The 21582-nt window shown below is 37.7% G+C and overlaps 1 protein-coding gene across 1 annotated transcript in view; it reads right to left on the bottom strand.

Annotated features, from left to right (window-relative positions):
* Positions 1-7586: 7586 nt before the first annotated feature.
* Positions 7587-21582, bottom strand: part of CPD (carboxypeptidase D) — a 79798-nt gene continuing 65802 nt past the window's right edge. Inside the window, exons 15-21 of the mRNA XM_055325597.1 lie at positions 20913-21044; positions 19827-19922; positions 19660-19724; positions 14482-14613; positions 13570-13755; positions 13184-13283; positions 7587-11691 (exon numbers count right to left, since the gene is read on the bottom strand). Of these exons, the coding sequence (XP_055181572.1) occupies positions 11465-11691; positions 13184-13283; positions 13570-13755; positions 14482-14613; positions 19660-19724; positions 19827-19922; positions 20913-21044 (938 nt within the window). The 3' untranslated portion in view covers positions 7587-11464. The remainder of the gene's footprint in view (positions 11692-13183; positions 13284-13569; positions 13756-14481; positions 14614-19659; positions 19725-19826; positions 19923-20912; positions 21045-21582) is intronic.

Here is a 21582-nt window from a genome sequence, read left to right as displayed (position 1 = left end):
ATCTTAGGTTTATGTCATTTGCCAAATTTGGGGAATTTTCAGCCATTGTTTCTTCTAAAACTTTTTCTGTCCCTTACTCTTTTTCCTCTCCCTCTGGGATTCTGATGACATGAATGCTAGATCTTTTGTTAGAGTCGTACATATCCCTGAGGCTCTACTAATTTTTTTTTCAGTCTGTTTTCTGTTGTTCAGATTGGGTAATAAATATTTTTAAAAAAATATTTTTAAAATTTATTTATTCGTGAGAGACAGAGAGAGAAGCAGAGGCAGATTTTATTTATTTATTCATGACAGACACAGAGTGAGAGAGAGGCAGAGACACGGGCAGAGGGAGAAGCCAGATCTATGCAGGGAGCCCAATGCAGGACTCGATCCCGGGTCTCCAGGATCACGCCCTGGGCGGAAGGTGGCGCTAAACAGCTGAGCCACCCAGGGATCCCCGGTAATTTCTATTTTTGTCTTCAGTTTCGCTGACGGGCCTATCTTTCCTCTCTCCCATCCATTCTGCTATTGAGGCCATTCACTGAGATGTTTAATTTCAATTATTGTATTTTTCAGATATAAAATTTATTTTTTTCTTAAAGATTTTATTTATTCATGAGAAAGAGAGAGAGAGGCAGAGACATAGGGAGAGGGAGAAGCAGGGTCCCTGCACAGAGCCGGATGTGGAACTCCATCCCAGGATCCCGGGATCATGACTTGAGCAAAGGCAGACACTCAACCACTGAGCCACCCTGGTGCCCCCAGATCTAAAATTTCCGTTTGGTTCCTCATATCTTCTATTTCTTTCCTAAGAGTCTTTCTTATCATTTAAGTTTATTTGTAATTGCTCATTAAAATATTTTTATCAGGTCCTTGTCAGATAATTCCAACATCTTGTCATCTTGATATTGGCACCTGTTAATTATCTTTTTTTCCTTCAAGTTTAAATTTTCTGGGTTCTTGGTATAATGAATTATTTTTAAGTTGTGATCCTGGATATTTTAAGGTATTATAAGACCCTGGATCTTATTTAAATCTTCTGTTTAAGCAGGCGTCCTCTGACATTGTGCTGGTGGGGGTGGTAGGGAACTTGCCTTGTCACTACAATGTTGAGAGTAGAGAAGTTCAGGTTCTCCCCTGGCCTCTGATGATAACCCAGGTGGTGGGTTGGGGTGCCTAACTGCTCTTCTCTGGGTGGGCTTCCCTGGATGGCCTCCACTGACAGCATAATGCGGGGCCTCATAACCACTCTGCTGTGGTGGAGGTCCTTGCTCTCTATATGGGCTTTCTTTGTTAATATTTATTTATTTCAGAGTGTGGGGGGTGGTGAGGGGCAGAAAGAAAAGGAGAGTAAGAGGGGAAGCTGCTCTCCCTGAGTGTGGAACCTGAAGTGGATTCAATCTCCCATCTCCCAAGTTGAAGATCATGACCTGAGGGGAAACCAAGAATCTGATGCTCAACAGACTGAGCCACCCAGGTGCCCTAACCTGGGCCTTTTTTGACACCACCCACTACCCTGGCTTCTTTATAGTCAGGTGAGGGTGGAGTGTAGCTGCCAGGTCAGCCATTGCTGTAAGGCGTAGAGATGGGCCTGTTTTCTTGGTAGCATTTGGCTGGAGTAGTGCAATTATTGTCTAAAACAATTCCATCTTGGTAGCCTGCCCCCTTTTGTGTCCTTTGGCGACAGAAGTATTTTCTTCTGGGCTTTTTGTGTCTGCATCCTTTGGCATCTATGGATTGCCAACTTCTCCATTATGGGATATATATCCCTGCCTGGGATGTATAATGCAACACCCACTATAGGATATGTGAGCAGAAAGAAAACCCAAGGAATTCACTACATACCATTCCTTGGATTCTGAAGTCCCTAACTGGTCTGCCTTCTTCTCTCCATCTTACTCAGTCTTACTTGTTTTGTATACAATACATGAGGTTTTTTGCTCTGTTTACTGGGAGGAATAGAAGAGAAATATATCTATTCCATTTTGTCTGGAATCAAAAGCCTCCATTTTTAAATAGATTTTTAAATCTTCGCTAAAATCTGTGCAGATCAAAATAAAGATTAAAAATCTTTGCTAAGGGCAGCCCGGGTGGCTCAGCGGTTTAGCGCTGCCTTTGGCCCTGGGCGTGATCCTGGAGACTGGGGATCGAGTCCCGCGTCGGGTTCCCTGCATGGAACCTGCTTCTCCCTGTGTCTCTGCCTCTCTCTGTGTCTCTCATGAATAAATAAAATCTTAAAAAAAAAATCTTTGCTAAAATTCTCCAGCTTTTCTTTTTGAATTTATCATTGCTATTATTTTAAAGTTTCTGATAAATGAAAAGTCTGTAACTCCTATGGGACTGTTTCTTTTTTTTTTTCTTGATCTTTCATCTTTTTTCTTTTTAATTTTTATTTATGATAGTCACAGAGAGAGAGAGAGAGGCAGAGACATAGGCAGAGGAAGAAGCAGGCTCCATGCACCAGGAGCCCGATGTGGGATTCGATTCCGGGTCTCCAGGATCGTGCCCTGGGCCAAAGGCAGGCGCCAAACCGCTGCGCCACCCAGGGATCCCTGATCTTTCATCTTTTGATATTGTCTTGACAATAAAATTAACTTTCAATTAGATGTTGTATATTATAAATTAAAATTTGTAGTGTTCATCTGAGGCTTTAGATAATATCTCCCTCCAGAGACAGTTTACTCCTGCTTCATGCAAGCAGTTCAGGTAGTGGCACGTCAGCTTACTCCAGCATGGAGTGGAACTAATACCAAGTAGGAATCTGGGTTTGTAAAAATTTGTTTCTGATTAGCCTGTACTTCTAATATGTAGCCACTCAGGGGTCCTAACTGAAAGCCTGTTGAAGGATGCTTGGGTGGTTCAGCAGTTGACCGTCTTGCCTTTGACTCAGGGAGTGATCCCAGGATCCTGGGATTAAGTCCTCCCTTAGGCTCCCCACAGGGAGCCTGCTTCTCCCTCTGCCTATGTCTCTGCTTCTCCCTCTGCCTATGTCTCTGCCTCTCTCTCTCTCTCTGTCTCTCATGAATAAATAAATAAAAACACTTAAAAAAAAAAAGACTGTTGAGCAGTGTCTTGATGGAGGCTAAATCTGTATTTTCCCTGACCAACGATACTGCCTACAGCTTCTGCTTGAGTTCTCTGCCTCTTGACTTACCTCTCTGCTACTAGGTATCTCTCTGTCACTAGTTATGAATCAACAAATGCCTCAAGGTGAAACTTTACTATCCTGTTCACCCCTGAATTCCCCTTGCTCTAGGATCTGGACCCCATAAGTCCTTGTTACCTTAGTAGTTCTTCGGTCCTTCAAGCAAGAGTTTTGTTTTGCTTTTAAATCCAGCTTTTCTAATTGTTCTTGATGGGAAGGTCGTTTTGTTTCAGGACAATTCACCCACAGCTGGAAGCAGAACTGAATTATTATTTCCAATTTACCTATAGATTATTTTGTACTTTTCACATGCACAAATATGCAAGTGATGATACATTTGCGTTTTCCTTGTCAATATCCGTATCTGTTATTTATATTTTCATGCTTCATGGCTGAGGTGTCTCCCATTAATCTAGCAACTTTAGTAGGTACTAAAGTACCAGGCAGTTTAGTGGGTTTTTTGTGGGTTTGCTTTGGTGAGAGGGAGGAGTTAAAAGTGCTCAATTTTGCAATACTCATTTATCTTGCAAGGCTTAAATTTTCCTCTTTGCTTCTTTTCTTTCTCATCACCTAATTGTCAAAGGGTGCTTCTCCTTTCTTTTTCACTTTTTTCCTTCACCAGAAGCTATGTTTCAATGCTGTCCCTTTAAATCATGCCTGCTCCCTTTGAAGCTCCTTCCCTATAGTTTGTGCTCTGATCTACTTGGACATGTTTTTAGACTCAGATGGACTTGGACCCCTAACCCTCAGATGGACTTGGTCTTTCTGGCAGTAGTTTCAAACTAATGTTTGCAATGCCCTTGCACGGGCATCCTCCTCTCATATTGCAGCTGATCTCCATCTGCCGTGACTCCACAAAACCTTGCACTGGAATGGTGCTGGGGCAGGCATATGAGAGTCCATGCTGAAATTTGATTTTTCTCATTTTATTCAGGTAGTTTGACATTTCAAAATTCTCTGACTTCAAGTGATGCTTAAAGTGTGACTTTTGTGTAGATTTACTTTTTCCTTCTTGTGTTTTTTTTTTTTCATTATTCTGCAATGACATATTGGGAAACAGGTAGCTTAGGTTGCCACCAATGTCTTCAGCTACCTGGAAGTTCCTTTTTATTCCTGAACGGTATATTCAATATAAAATTCTATGTTGGAAGCTATTTAACGTTTTACCAAGCATTTCCAAAGTATAATTTTACTATACTCTGGTTTCCATGGTTGGGAATGAGTCTAATCTTTTAGTCTAACAGCTAATCTTTTTTTTTAAGATTTTATTTATTTATTCATGATAGACACACAGAGAGAAAGAGAGGCAGAGACACAGGCAGAGGGAGAAGAAGGCTCCATGCCGGGAGCCCGATGTGGGACTCGATCCCGGGACTCCAGGATCGAGCCCTGGGCCAATGGCAGGCGCTAAACCCCTGAGCCACCCAGGGATCCCTGCTAATCTTTTTTAAAAAAGATTTTGAGAGACACAGAGAGAAGCAGAGACATAGGCAGAGGGAGAAGCAGGCCCACCACTGGAGTCCGATGTGGGACTCCATCCCAGGACCCCAGGATCATGACCTGAGCCAAAGGCAGATGCTTAACCGCTGAGCCACCCAGGCACCCCTAACTGCTAATTTTTTTAAAGTTATTTTCTCTCTGCTTTTTTTCCCTCTTTGTCTTTGGTGCTCTGAAGCCTCACTGATGTGTCTAGATGTTCGTGTTTATTTTTTCTTGCTTGGATTGTTTCTTTAATCTATAGATACCATTTATCAATTTTGGAAAACTCTGTGTCATTGTTTCAAAATAGTTTCTTACACTCCATTCTTCCTCTTCTAGAACTCTGATGATCAAACAGTATTCTTATGTTAAAGCCACACTTTTACCCTCTCCGTATTTTCTACCTTTTGGTCTCTGCACTACATAAGAGAGAGTTTCTGTGGGTCTATTTGTAATTAACTGATTCTCTGTGTCCAATCTGCCATTTTAACGGTGTATTTTAAGTTCCGTGCTGTCACTTCTGGAAGTTCTATTATTTCATAGTTTCCTGTGATAGTCTCAGGCTTATCTTCTATTCTTTGAAAACAGTAAGTGTATTTGTTTTACGAGTGTCTGATAATTTCAACATCTGAAACCAGTATAGGACTTTTTCTTTCTTACTGGTGGTTTCTTATTTCTTTACATGCTTAGTTATCTTTGCCTATGTTTGGTCATTGCAAAATCATGAGGTCTCCTCCAAATCCAGGATGGAAATACCTTCCACCAGAGAAGAACTGAGTTTAACTCAGTTACCTAGAGGTAGTACCACATGGCTTGACACCTGGACCACCTAGGCTATGCGTATGTGGCTAGATTCTAGACAAAATATTTGCGGTGCCCAGTCCCTTTCAAATGTGTTCAAGTCCTGCTGAATAGAAAACCATGTATATAATCCTTCCTCTGCTGCCCTCCCAACACCCACATCTTCCAAATAAAAACCCAATAGCCAACTCTGGATTTTCTTAGTTTCAGACTAAAGATTTTAGCTTTTCTGTAAACCTAAAACTATTATAAAATTATTTTCTAAAAAAAAATCCAAGAGTTGTCCAACTGAGCCATTATCATAATCAGCCCACTTGCCACCTATCCCATTCCCTATCTTCAGGATCAATTCCTTATGGGTACCTCACATCTTTCAAACACTAAATCAGAGCCTGTTTGATCTTGAACAACTCTACTAGAATCAAACAATACCTATTTAGGTGACAATAATAATTATAAATATTGGAATGACTTCAAATACTCAAAAACAGTAGTGGTTCAGATCTAACAATCTAGATCTCTCCCCATGACCCCTTTGCTTTGGCTCAAGCTCGGTGACAATCGCATGTTATAGCAATTTCTATTTATTCTACAATCTCTTTCTACGTGTTCCATCTTAAATTTCTCCACCTGCTGCTACTATTTTCCACCTACAGCATTGATTGCATCACAGCCTCTTTATATTGCTTCTAACTGAATCCTTAAATTGCATAATTTATTTTAAATTGTGGGTAATAATTGAGATATTTATCTGAGGTCTGCTATAAACACTATACAATCAGCTGGCATTCTAGCTGCAAGTGAGAATAAGATGAAGACCTAACACAATGGCATTTATTCATAACTGAATAGCGTTAGCACTGAGTATCATGCTTAACTGCCAAGAATAATTAGCTTCTAGAAACCTGAAAAATGAAATATAATTGATAGCTTACTGTTTATGATACAAACCAAAAGGTTCTTGATCAGTTATGAGAAACTCCTGACAAAAATTTAGGAAAATATTTCAAACAGTGAGGGGGAAAAACCCATTCTATTCAGACAAGTACAGCAGGCAAGTAAGGCTCTTTTCACTGAATAAACATAAATACAATCTAATTTAAAAACAAATATGAAGCATTTGGCACAATTTAAAAAACTTCACTGCCATGCTATAGACAATCTATGGAACTACATAATGGAAAATTTCATACTCTCGTTTTTAGTATTCATGTGTAGGGATTTCTTCTAAATTAAAATGACCACCTGTACACAGATCTTTGTTCATATATTTGATACCTTTCTGGTTTCAAAAAATCAGAAAACAGCAAATGAAGGAAAATGATGCTGTTTATCATGGGCATTCAATTCTGAGTCAAATAGTATGTCAATACAATCCAATGTCCATGTTCAAATCTCTATGTTTTACTTCCCCTATAGCAGAAATTCTTTTTAGAGGAACCAGTCACTGTGGAAATATGGCCTATTCTTTTTTTTTTTAAGATTTTTATTTATGTATTCATGAGAGACACACAGAGACATAGGCAGAGGGAGAAGCAGGCTCCATGCAGGGAGCCCGATGTGGGACTCGATCCCAGGACTCCAGGATTATGCCCTGAGCTGAAGGCAGACGCTCAACCACTGAGCCACCCAGGTGTCCGGTTATTCTCATTTCTATTTCTCTGGTCTGGACTATGAGTTCCTTGTCAGCAGAGCCCATCTTTTTATGTAATTTCGATTTCCCTATTCCTATTGAGCCACAAGTATCAACAAATCATTGCTAAATGAAAGGGGTTGGTGAATTCATCACTACTGTGCCTAAAGTGGCAGGACACATTATAGAATGTGGCTTATTTGGAAAAAGGACAAAATTTTTAACAAACCAGTTTGAAATGCATACATAAATTTTTCAATGGCCAGTTTTATGGTGTTTATTGTGGAGTGATTGGACATACATCAATCTAGCTGAGCCACAAACAAAAGGACTGTGGCTGCTATATGATGCGATTATTTCAGAAACAGCTTTGAGTCAATTCATGAAGACAAAAACACTCTACAGGTGATACTGTATATTCCTAGCTGGGTACTATTTTCTTTCTAGTATAGGTAGAAAAACCAAATACATAACTTTCTAATCGGACAATAATTTTTTCTGGTCCATTGCTTTTGAAAAAAGATTATGAGACAAAACACAAAGAAAGACAAACAGCATAAAATAACTTTTATACAGGATTAGATCTGTTTACATATAAAAAACAGAAAGGACCTCATTACAATTAGATTTCACATAAATTACACAGATTGACTTTTTAAAACTACTATTCAACTTCATTTAAAGTCCCTTTTAAAATTTCATTTTGAAGGCACAGTGCATGAAATAAACGAAAGACTGAAGCACTTGAGATGAATGAGTGTTGGGCACCTCATATAAATAGCTATAGACTTGTTCTGGAGCCTGGAATGTCACTCTGAAAAAATGGAGAGGTGTAAAGTTGATTTTTATTCTGAGCATAAAAAAATACCATTGGGTCATACCTCCAGAAAATCTGCAGTATGGCTAGCATAGAATGTCACTAGTACATTTATGTGATGCCATTTATAAAAGCTATAATCATACATATTTACATAATTTATATCCAATTGCCTTAAAATGGTAGCCTATTTTCAAATTTCATAATATGTTCTATCTAATCAAAATCAACTAGGACAATATTCTGAAAATCAAGTGGAAAAATAATTATTGGTAAAGGTTGGAGAAATGGGTGTTGGGAGATATTTCTTTATAAACTGGAAATCCAAGTTTAGTTGACATTAATCAAGGGCCCTAATCACCCCAAAGAATCTGCTGTAGTTAAATCAGAAACTCAAAAGAGTTACCAAAAAGTTGCTAGGTAGAAAGTCACTGAACATCAACCACAGTAGAATTTTTTGTAGTAACAATAAAGTTATTATTGTTAAAAACAATTCTACCAGAGAACCATGGGTGGGGCATCATTACAGCATTCATAGCCAAGAAGCTTTAATACAGCAGGGACAAAACCTGGCATAGGTGCATTTCTGGCAACAAGAAGAGAAAACTATTTACTATTGAGAATAAGCTGAAATGGAGGAGCAGATCATGGTTACTGAGTAACCTGGTATTAGCTCAGAAACACAATAAGCTCAGGCATAAGGACTACCTTTTATTTATTTGTCAATTTGTAATTATTTTTAAGTTCAATATTCATTAATTCAGCAAATCGTATTCAGGTGAAAGTTACTAAAGATTAACCAATCAATCACACAGGGCCAAATATACATTATGTTTCCTTTCTGGAGGATGACAAAGTCCCAAAACAAATTCCCTCCAATGAGAATTGCAAGCATTCCTCAACTGGACGGGATCCCTAACACTATGCAAGTGTTCAGCAAAATACATCAAAACCAAAAGGCTCTCCATCTGAAATTAACTTGGGTTTATCTTATTGAACTGCATAAACAGTACAAGTACATTTACACAGGCAGACACTTTGAAAATTACCTACTCGATCACTTTGCTTTTATTAAAGAGCTGGGAGGGAAAAAGGCTTACAAAACTGATCACCAGGACAAAAAACATGCCTTGTGAGTAAAGAAAGGCACAACTCAGATTTGGGCAAATTTCTTAATACTGTGATACTTACTTGCCTCCATGACTCCAAGGAAATGAAAAGTCTCTAGGAGAAACACTGAAGAAATGCATTCCCCATTCCATATGGCTTCAATGCCTTAAGCAGTTAATGTGGTCTAAGATTAGATCCACAAATAAAAGACAAAGCAGGGCTGATAACACAATCTTAGTAGTCATGATCCTATACATTCATGTTCATAGCTGAGAAGATCTTATTTTCCAGAGCAATGCATTATTTAGAAATTCATTAAAGATTCAAGATTCATAGCAGAATTTGATCTTATTTTCAGGAAAAATTACTAAAAGAACTATTTGTATGTTCATTTCTAAAGAAATTTTATACATGCTTAAAAGGCATGGACTCCAGCCACTGTGATGAACAGTTTAAGACATGTTTAATTCAAAGGAGAAATGAATTTAAAAGGCACCCTCTAGTGAAGACCAATGCTAATAAAGTAAAGGCTGTCACATCAATTTTGTTTCATTTCTACCTGCAATGTCCCAAGCAGGCCAAGCCACTCATTGGCCCTTTGTTAGTTTTGACTTTACACTCTTGAAAGTAAAGCTAAAAAGAGCAATGCCACCACATCACCCCCCTAAAGAAAATATAAAGTATTATTAGAAGACAAATAAATCTTTCATTAAGTATTAGATGTGTATGTGGTGGGGTGAGAATGGGTGGCAAGGGCTAAAAATTTAGAGTTGTTAACAATAGGATTAATATCAGAATGGCTTAACCTTGAACCACCCAAATTTATCACAGATACTCACTAACAAATGTCATGACCTCATTATTCCTGCCAAACCAAATCTCTTTATATAAAGCCACTTTGGAAACTTGGAATGACCTACATGGATGGTAAACCACTCCATATGAAGGCTTTGGGATGATTGATACATTAATGGGTATGGAATACAATTCGAAAAGATGAGAGCAATTTTTTGATCCCCTGATTTAGTACAAATTCAGCAGCAACTTGGCCATTAAAAACATTCAAAGGTATTAAACCATTAGATCATTGGTAAGACTCAGACTTTAAAAAAGCATCAATTTCATTGAATAGCATGATATGACAGACACAGTAAAATGCAAATCTTTCAGGTCTTTGCAATAACCTGAGTGGCAGTGAAGATGATACTTTCTCATTACAGTGTTATAGTACACGGCAGTCCATAGTTTACTTTTTTTTTTTTTAATGGAGGGAGCCATATTTAAGTGCTTTCAATTGAACTTTAAAAAAAAACAACTGGTTGATCAGAAAGAGACTGTCAAATGAAACATTAAGACAAAGAACCCAATCACTTGCAGAGGCTTATATATGAGTAAGACTGGCCAAGCTATTTGAATAACAGTAGGATATCCATAGGCTTGAACTGGAACATGAACTGTAGATATTTTGTGTTCAAATGTCAGTTAAAGAATGTGCAAGTAGGTCTCTTCCACACTTCCAGATATTTTCAGTAGAATTCAGATCTTGTACATTGCTGGATCATCTGAGAGCCATAAGTGTACAATACAGAAAAAGGTTCAAATTTAGAAAGTATTAAAGAATTAGGTATTCTAGAATAAAACTAGTGCTTCACAGATTAAAAGCAGCAGCACCTGTGGGATTTTACCAAGTTGAAAGATATGCGACACAAGTTTTAGCTTTTGGTAGATCTCCCTCTCAGTTCTATTCAAATGGACATTTAGATCTTTTACAACGAAGTCAACAAGTTCTCCCTTAAAATGAGGGTATTTAGAACTCTGCTAAACCTTACAAGAGAGGTAGTGAAATCCTGCTTAGAGCATAGCCCACCAGTTCTGGTCTAACCTTGGAAAAAGTAGAAAGCCAAATGCGGAAGCCCATTTATTCATTTCCTAATGTTATATATATTTAAAAATTAATTCAGCCTTCATTAAACCTGAATAATAAGAGAAACTCCAGCTATTTAATAACTAGAGAAAAGTACTTTTCAGTAGGCTGAGAAAGCCTTGAGTTTTTAAAGCTTTATGTCAGATTCTGACTGCTGTCCCTGCCTAAATGTTTCTGGATTCTTTTGGCCATTTAAAATAAAGAAGAAAAAAAAAAAAACTAAAGCCACTAGTAAACACTTGATGTGCAATATATAACATCCACTAGTTGGCTTTATGCAGTTATAACATAAGCTCCAAACAGCTCATCTTAAATTAAAAAGAAAAACTAAGTGGCTGTCCCATCACTGCATAAATAGAAAGCAGACCTTTTTTTTTTTTTAAAGGTAGGAGTACTTAAAGGAGGGGAAGTTCAAAACTGCCAGCCAAATTCACAGAGAATACAAATTTAGCAAGTTAACTTCCCAAAGCTCTTTGAAGAAGCAAGAGAATCTCTTCTTAATGCAGTGTGTCTCCCAAAAGGAACTGTAATTTTGCTTGGTATTTATGCTGGGAGATATGTGAAGTCTGTGTTTCAATGTTTGCTAGAATATAACGTTTCCTCTTCAGTGTCCGTTTCATCCTGGAACTCATGGCTTAAGAGGGACTTCTTGGAGCCTGTTGACATCATGCGAATTTCATCTTCATACTCATCATGGTGCTGCCTGAGCCGATGAAAGCCATCCTTGTGTCTGTTAGACTTGATTGAGCAGATGCACCAAATAATGCAAGCTGTTAGTATCAATGCTGACATGGTGGCACCTGCCAAACAAAATCACCATATAAGTGGTGTCCCGCTTTCAGAATATAAATACGCTGCTTACAATGACACCTTTTATGTATGCCTTTTATTTATTTTGTCTTCATTTCATGCACTTAGAAGCAACATTTTATTATTACACAGGCAGTACATGCATACTATGCAAAATTAGAAAAATACAGATAAGCAAAAATACTAAAACCCCAAACCAAAATTCTGTATCATATCTCTATTAACCAGAGATCATTTTTCACAGCTCTCATGAATATTTTTCCAGAGCTTTCTTAGTGTATGTATATGCTTATTTTTCTTTTACCACAATGAAATCAAACTGTCTACTGTTCTACACTGGCTCTGTATCGGTTGACTTCTACTGATCTTTTCCAGTAAATTTTACCTCATCCCAAACCCCTCATTTATTTAACATATTTATACATGGGTTATTGAAATAAGAGTCTTAATACAAGAAAATAGTAATAAATTCATAATAAAAATTAAGTTCATTGAAGCAAATAGGTGGGAAGCCAGACTTAAACCACTGCTGACTCCTAGCTCCTATGCTTCTAACGACTAAGTTATTCACATTTTATCTAGTTCAAGCTGATAACTCTTTACTTTAAACGCTCCACAATAGACTCTATGATTTGACCATAGTTCCAATACACCACTGTTTATTAACTGAAAATCCCTCCCCCACAAACCGTATAGTAAAACTTGGTTATTTTGTGTCAAGTCCAAATTGCACTTAGAAAGGAACCAAGGTTCTCTGTCCAAAAAAAAAAAAAAAAAAAAATAAAAATATAAATATATATATATATATATATATATATATATATATATATATCAGAGTATTTATACATATTAATCCTGGAGAAAACAAATACTTCCTCCATGATCTTAAAAAAAATAGAATACAAGTCGAAATCCAAAGGATTTATGATCTTAATGTAAAGCAAATGATTCATTCAATCAACAACTCTTCATTAAGACCCACTACAAGCCAGCCGCAGTCCTAGATGCTAGAGATGTAGATAAACTCCCTGTTCTCTCAGGGTGTTTATATTTTAGTGGGAAAGATCAAATATAGACAGGTAAATGACTAAATATATAATACAATGTCAAGTGGTATAAGTGCTGTAATAAAAAAAGTGGAATGGAGTGACTGGGGTGCTATTTTAGCTAGGGTGATCAGGGAAAGCCTCTCTGTGGAGATGACATTTTGAGTACAGACTTGAAAATATGAAGGAGCAAGCCATGAGAGACCAGTGTTCCAGGAAAATCCAAAAAGTGTTTAGATAAGGAGATATTAGAAGAAAAGTGATTAGCTTCAGGTGATTGGGGAAGCAATCTACTCTCAAACTGAAATGTCAGAACTGGTTTTTTTATTTTTTCAAAATTTTCTTTAAATTCTAGTCAGTTAACATATAGTATAATATTGGTTTCAGGAACAGAACCGGTTTTAGCTTCAACTACTAAAAAATTAAATTTCTTTACCTGATACAGTTACTACAAGCTCCCTTGGCAACCCAAATATCCGGTTATCCGTGTCAAAGACTATTACCACAGAACTAGCTGCATCATGATGCACAAAGACCTAGAGAGAGAAAGTGCAAGAATTATGACAAAGTTTACTTAAAGTATATTATATCCCAGGAATATTCCTAAAGCCTTTCTACCACACCAAGGAGATGAGTCACTGTCCTTGGAAGAATACAAAATGCTGTAAAAATTTCCCTGTTCTTGCTGAAGATTATGATAACAAAAGTATCATAATCAAGAGTTAGTTATACATTTTATTTCTTTTTTCCTCACAAGTTTCAAAATAGAAGTGCTATAAAGAATGAGAATTCATATGGTACTACTAAATCTGAGTTTCTGACCTGGGAATGTTGTTGCTGATACCCATCAGCAATGGCATTGATGTTATGGACGCCTGGGGCCAACAGCACGTGGAAATAGCCTCCTTCTTTTGTGTGCACCTTTATTCCTTCATTGAGTACAATGACTGCTTTAGAAATCGGTTTTCCAGTCTTATCTTTAACAAAACCATGGACTCCCTTGTGAACCTGAAAAAATATTCAAAATATAAATTTATGTTCCCAGATATCCTCAAGGCAATAGCTGGTGGCACAACAAAAACAATACACAAACAGAGCAACAACAAAACTCCCCAGAAAACTGGCTTGTGGGTTCTTCCCCACTGACTCTGGCCTTATTCACTACTCATTCCCTACTTTAGAGCATAGAGATGAAATAGGGAAAAGAGAACTCTGACACGGTCAAAGCCTCAAGTGTTAGGACCTACTTCTAATGTCCTGAAGATTTACTTTCCACCACAGTACACTATCTCTGCATGATATTCAAATGAAAAAATAGGCAACATCTCACAGGGTTAAATGACCTACCTCAATTACAGAAGATTTCAGATATGTGAAATCATGGCACCTATTAGATGATATAAATTCAACAAAACTCTTTCTCTATATATGTTTAAAATAGGGATCCCTGGGTGGCGCAGCAGTTTGGCGCCTGCCTTTGGCCTAGGGCACGATCCTGGAGACCCGGCATCGAGTCCCACATTGGGCTCCCGGTGCATGGAGCCTGCTTCTCCCTCTGCCTGTGTCTCTGCCTCTCTCTCTCTCTGTGACTATAATAAATAAATAAAAATAAACAAACAAACAAATAAATAAATAAGTTATTAGTAAACCATTAAGAAAATGCTTTGATAAAGCTTTTTATTGAACATATTCCTGGGAGTGAAATCTGCTTTTAGCTAAAAGGAAAAGGCTCACCTCAACCAACATGCTAAGAAGAGACTTCTTGTTTTCTGCCCACAAGGAAGGCAGTTGTGCTGCACTAGGGAAGTAGCAGCAGCTTGTGTATACTGTGATTTCCGGACAGTGACCATAGGTAACACTATAATCCTGGAATATAAAAATTCAAAGACAAATATAGAAAAATTAATAAATAAATGTAAGAATGAGGTTTTGTGATCCAACAGAAAAGAAAGAAAACCTAGGTGGTATAAACAAAGAGTCTGTAAAGCATTTAATAGCAAATCTGAATAAACCACTCAGTACTATAATCAGTCACAACCATAGCTGTTGTGAATAGAGTCCTTGAGACTAGGGACTAGGTCTAATTCATTTCTGCATCTCCAGTGCTTGCCATGGCACCTGGCAGGTAGAGGGGGCTTGTTAGGGTTTGTTGAATGAATGAGTGAATAAATAAGTGCATGGAGACGGCCAGCTTCCTTCTTAACTCCATAACTTCACAGCTGTTGTTGGAGCCTGGAGGCAAAAGCACAAGCACTTGCCCTCGGATACCTTCACCCTGCTGGTGACAGCAGCCACTGCTTTACATAAAGCAATTCTCCAAGCACAGGAACTGCTTGTGTGGACAGGTTCCAAAACTGAACTTACCACCTTTCCCCCCTCAAATCTGTTCTTTTTCCTTATTCAGTTAATGGTATTAACTCATGTTCTCATGCAGACATGAAATCTGTTGTTTTTGAATTGAGTTTCTCACTATCATCCATAATTTGCTAAATCCTATCAATTCCACATCTGCAAATATTTCTGAAACTTCATCCCTTGATTCCGCTCCCACTGTCACCATCCTAACAGGCCCTCACTATTTATTGTCTAGGCTACTCTACACCAGTGTCCCTGTGCTATGGTCTCTCCCTCCAAATAATCTCCTATTGCCGAGAGATTAATGTTTCCATAGCACAGTTCCGATCATGTTACTATATACCTGCTCAAAACTCTCAATGGCTTCCCATTCCTTACTAAAACAAAGTGTTCAGAGATTCAAACTCTCTTTCCATTCTTGTCTTCTGCTGCTCTCCATTACACCTCCTGTTCTAACTAAACTAGACTGCTTATTGACTTCTGTCCATACTGCTTCCTCTTTCTGGAATGTTCTGCTTCACCATCTCTGCATCCCAAATACCATTTATTCTATGAAGAGAAGACCACATCTCTGACTAGGTGTAATCTTTTCTTTTTTTTTAATAATAAATTTATTTTTTATTGGTGTTCAATTTGCCAACATACAGAATAACACCCAGTGCTCACCCCATCAAGTGCCCCCCTCAGTGCCTGTCACCCATTCAACCCCACCCCCCACCCTCCTCCCATTCCACCACCCCTAGTTCGTTTCCCAGAGTTAGGAGTCTTCATGTTCTGTTTCCCTTTCTGATATTTCCTACCCATTTCTTCTCCCTTCCCTTCTATTCCCTTTCACTATTATTTATATTCCCCAAATGAATGAGCCCATATAATGTTTGTCCTTCTCCGACTGACTTATTTCACTCCGCATAATACCCTCCAGTTCCATCCACCAACATGGAAAGCAAATGGTGGGTATTTGTCATTTCTAATGGCTGAGTAATATTCCATTGTATACATAAACCACATCTTCTTTATCCATTCATCTTTCGATGGACACCGAGGCTCCTTCCACAGTTTGGCTATTGTGGACATTGCTGCTAGAAACATCGGGGTGCAGGTGTCCCGGCGTTTCATTGCATCTGAATCTTTGGGGTAAATCCCCAGCAGTGCAATTGCTGGGTCGTAGGGCAGGTCTATGTCTTTAATTTTTTATGGAACCTGAGAGTTGCTCTCTCTGAGATCAAATCAATTAATTCTGTAACATAGTTATTTGTACAATAGGATAGGAAATATGTTTCATTTATCAACAGCTTAGCAAAGAACCTCACATATAGCAACTTCTTAGTAAAAAAAAGGAGGAAAGCAGGCAGAGATGAGAATGAGGCCAAATTTCTAGTTGCACATGTTAATGAAATGATTAGCAACCACCTACCTGCTAACAACTTCTTACTAATTTGAAGTGTATGGACAACCAATTAAAATAATATCAGAAAGAATTTAAAGAAGATCTAAGTAATGCCATCAGGGAAATACAAATCAAAACCACAATGAGATACCACCTCACACCAGTGAGAATGGGGAAAATTAACAAGGCAGGAAACAACAAATGTTGGAGAGGATGCGGAGAAAAGGGAACACTCTTACACTGTTGGTGGGAATGTGAAATGGTGCAGCCACTCTGGAAAACTGTGTGGAGGTTCCTCAAAGAATTAAAAATAGACCTGCCCTACGACCCAGCAATTGCACTGTTAGGGATTTACCCCAAAGATTCAGATGCAATGAAACGCTGGGACACCTGCACCCCGATGTTTCTAGCAGCCATGTCCACAATAGCCAAACTGTGGAAGGAGCCTCGGTGCCCATCGAAAGATGAATGGATAAAGAAGATGTGGTTTATGTATACAATGGAATATTACTCAGCCATTAGAAACGACAAATACCCACCATTTGCTTCAACGTGGATGGAACTGGAGGGTATTATGCTGAGTGAAGTAAGTCAATTGGAGAAGGACAAACAGTGTATGTTCTCATTCATTTGGGGAATATGAATAATAGTGAAAGGGAATATAAGGGAAGGGAGAAGAAATGTGTGGGAAATATCAGAAAGGGAGACAGAACATAAAGACTTCTAACTCTGGGAAATGAACTAGGGGTGGTGGAGGGGGAGGAGGGTGGGGGGTGGGGGTGAATGGGTGACGGGCACTGGGGGGGACACTTGACGGGATGAGCACTGGGTGTTATTCTGTATGTTTGTAAATTGAACACCAATAAAAATTAATTTATTAATAAAAAAAAAGAAGATCTAAGTAAATAGAAAGATGTAACTGGGGATCCCTGGGTGGCATAGCGGTTTGGCGCCTGCCTTTGGCCCAGGGCGCGATCCTGGAGACCCAGGATCGAATCCCACGTCGGGCTCCCGGTGCATGGAGCCTGCTTCTCCCTCTGCCTGTGTCTCTGCCTCTCTCTCTCTCTCTCTGTATGACTATCATAAATAAATAATAAAAAAAATTATTAAAAAAAAGAAAGCTGTAACTGTGTTCATGAATAGGAAAACAATACTAATGAGATGTCTATATAACCCAAAGTGATCTACACACTTAACACAACCCTTAACAAAATTCCAATAGTATTTTTTGAAGAGAAAGCAAGCAAGCAAGCAAGCCAGCCAATCCTCAATTCCAATGGAATTGCAAGGAGTCTTGAATAGGCAAAAACAACCTTGAAAAATAAAAAGGTTGGAGTAATCACATTTACTAATTTCAAAACTTACTACAAAGCTGCAGCAATCAAAACAGTGAGAAAAGCTGGGAGAAGAATAGACATAAAGGCCAATGAAATAGAATGAGAGTCTAAAAATAAACCCATACATCAATTGATTTCTGACAAGGGTGCCAAGACCATTCAATGGGGGAAAGAATAGTCTTTTCAATACATGGTATTTGGACAGTTAGATTTCTATATGCAAAAAAATGAAGTTGAACTCCTACTTCCCATTACATACAAAAATCAACTTAAGATGTATCAATGACCTATAAACAAGAGCTAAATCCATAAAACTCATAGAAGAAAACATAGTGATAAATCATCATGACCTTAAATTTGGCTATGAAGCCTTAGATATGACAACAAGAGCATGAGCAGCAAAAGAAAAAACAGATAAATCTGACTTCATCAAAATTAAAACCTTTTGTGCATCAAAGGGCATCACTAAGAAACTGAAATGACAACCCTACATAATGGGAGAAACTATTGGCAAATCAAATAAAATGATAAGTGTTTGATCCAAATATGTAAATGACAAGTATAGCACCTAAAATATATAAAGAATTCTTATAACCCAGCAACAACAAAAAGACAAGCAACCCAAGCCTAAAAATAGGCAATAGAGGGTGTCTGGATGGCTCAGTGGGTTAAGCAACTGCCTTCAGATCAGGTCATGATCCCAGTGTCCTGGGATCAAGCCCCACATTGGGCTTCCTGCTCAGTTGGGAGTCTGCTTCTCCCTCTCTTTGCCACTCTCCCTGTTCATTCTCTCTCTCAAATAAATAAATAAAATCTTTTTAAAAAAATAAAAATAGGCAATGGAATAAAAAAAATAACAAAACAGGCAATGGAGAAACAGACATTTCTCCAAAGAAAATATACAAATGGTCAATAAGCATATGAAAAGATGCTCAACCCTATTAGTTCAGGGAAACGCAAATCAAAACTACAATGAAGTACCACTTCACACCTGCTCGGATAGCTAATAATTTTTTTAGAAAAGGAAAATAACAAGTGTTGATGAGGATGTGGAGAAATTGGAACCCTCATACATTGTTGGTGTGAATGTAAAGCAGTTAAGCTGCTGTGCAAAACAGTTTGGCGCTTCCTCAAAAAGTTAAACAGAATTAGGACATGACCAACAATTCCACAGCCAGATACATATCCCAGAGAATTGAAAACAAGGGTTCAAACTTACAGTTGTACACAAATATTCATTGCATGTTATTCTCAAAAGCCAAGGGTAGAAACAACTTCAGTGTAGAGCAACAGATGAACTGATAAACAAAATGTTTATACATACAACAGAACATTATTTAGCCTTAAAAGAAATGGAGTACTGGCACAGGCTAACAAAATAGATGAACCCTGGAAACATTATGCTAAGTGAAGAAGCCAGGCACAAAAGGACAAATATTGTATGATTCCACTTACAAGAATTATCTAGAATAGGCAAAAACATAGAGATAGAAAGTAGAGAGGTTACCAGGAGTTGGGGGTTACCAGTGGAATCTGGAATAATTGCTTAGTGGATGTGGAATTTCTGTTTGGGGTGATAAAGAAGCTTTGGAAATAGATGGTTTAGAATGGTGATGGTTGCACAGCACTGAAGTGTAATTAATGTCACTGAACTGTACAATTAAAAATGACTACAATGGCAAAAAACAAATGCTGTCAGAGGTTGAGGGCTGTCTTGTCAAAAAGCCATGAAACAGATGCCATTCACTTGAATTATATCAGAAAAGTCGCCTATTCTGTCACTCAATGGTCAATAATTATAGTTCTATTTTCACTGTATTCTACAGAGCATACCTTCATGCTGCCCAGGTGACTATGCCATTCTGCTCCACGCATTACGCCTCCTGGAATATTCTCATCTATAAAAGTATTGAGAGATAGAAGATCAGCAAGACCTTAAGGTCAGACACTCTCTATCCCAAAAAGCAGCAACAATAACAAAGGACACAGAAAATACCCACCTGATTTGTTTGGGCAACTGGGCTGCCCCATGTGCATGGATGGATGGTTATTTGCATAAAGAGATGCCAAATGCTTCAGAGTTTCTTTGTTTTCCACTATAAAAAGAAAAATTCATAAGTTGGAGAAGTCTATAAGATTTTACTCTAAGCTCAACTTCATGGATAAAAAGGCATCTTTCTCTCCTAGTAAATCTTGTGCCTCACTGAGGTTTATCAAGGAGTTATTATAATTAACCACATGGTTCTGTTTAGTCCAGGATAATCAGACAAAGAAGGCATGCATCTTCCTTATATTAAAAGGTATAAATGTTTAGTTTATACAAGAGGCTACCTCACTAAAATACAAACTTGTTTTGGCATGTTTTACTACATTTTAGGGCAACTGTGGTCTAATAACAAGATTTTTATAAGCTACATTGAAAACAACACAAACTACCTCCATATACAATGGTCCCAGAGAGATTCAACAAGAAATTGTTAATCTCCTCTTAAGTGCAACCAGTTAGGCAGTCAGGGTTAAACCAGGGGAGGGCAATTCTATTTTATTAATATTTGGTTACATATAATAATGCGTTTCTTGAGGCAGGCAATGTATCTTATTCATTTTCATATTCCCAATGTCTACAGACATAATAGTTGTTCAAAAAAATGTTTGTGAACTAAAATGAACAAATGTGATAAGATGGCTACACTCAATAAAACTAGCCTATCATTAGATCTGACCTCTCCCCTCCAAGTAACTAAGTTGTATGTACAATCTTCCTAGATTGGTTATTTGCTCATGGAGTGTGCTCAAATGCTATTTTTAAAAAATTTAGGGGATGCCTGGGTGGCTCAGTGATTGAGCATCTGCCTTTGGTTTAGGGTGTGATCCTGGAGTCCCAGGATCAAGTCCCACAGGGCTTCCTGCATGGAGCCTGCTTCTCCCTCTGCCTGTGTCTCTGCCTCTCTCATGAATAAATAAATAAAATCTTTTTTTTTTTAAATAAATAAAATCTTAAAAAAAAAATTTAGAAGGGACATTACCTAATTGGAATTTCCTACCTAAGCTTGAATAGTATATACATAAACTAACATTCTACATACCTGTTTGTACTGGTTTGTCATATGGGTATGTGACCAGCACTGAACCACCATCTAAAGCAACAGAAAGACTGAAGTCTTGTTTTTGAATCAAATTTTCAATGATGGCTTTAGTTTCAGGCTGGGAGGCATTATCTAAAAAATACAAAAGTTGAATATAAAATATTAAGTTTTAAAATTTTAGTATGAATAGCTAAGAAAATATTCTCTACAAGAACACAATCAGAGGCTAACTTAAAAAATCTGTATATAAACACTTTATTATTCCATAAGCCACTATCTCAATAGCACAAAGGATACACTCTAGAAGATAGATTATTTTGAGTTTTACATATTCAGATAATGTGTAAGGTTAATGATCTAAGCAAATCTAAGAATGTTATTACTGGAAACAAAAAGGGATGGATTTAACCTCTTTTAAAAAATAATCATCTTTGAAAGAAAATAAATTTCGAAATCAGAATGTTTTCTGTAGTGCTGTTTGCAAGAATAAAAAATTAAAAAGAAACTAAATGTCCATTAGTAGGAAAATTGTTGAGGAACCTAGAGTATTGCCATACATTAACAGCAGACTAAGATGCCATTAATAAGAATGTTAGTGATCTATAAATATTGGAAATGGAAAGATATCAGTGATGTACTCAATGAAAAATGTTGCAGAATAATATGTATA

This window comes from Nyctereutes procyonoides, unplaced genomic scaffold, assembly GCF_905146905.1.
Source record: "Nyctereutes procyonoides isolate TBG_1078 unplaced genomic scaffold, NYPRO_anot_genome, whole genome shotgun sequence".
Taxonomy (NCBI): domain Eukaryota; kingdom Metazoa; phylum Chordata; class Mammalia; order Carnivora; family Canidae; genus Nyctereutes; species Nyctereutes procyonoides.
The sequence above is the reverse complement of the archived record's forward strand: the minus strand, read 5'-3'. Positions and strand labels throughout refer to the sequence as shown.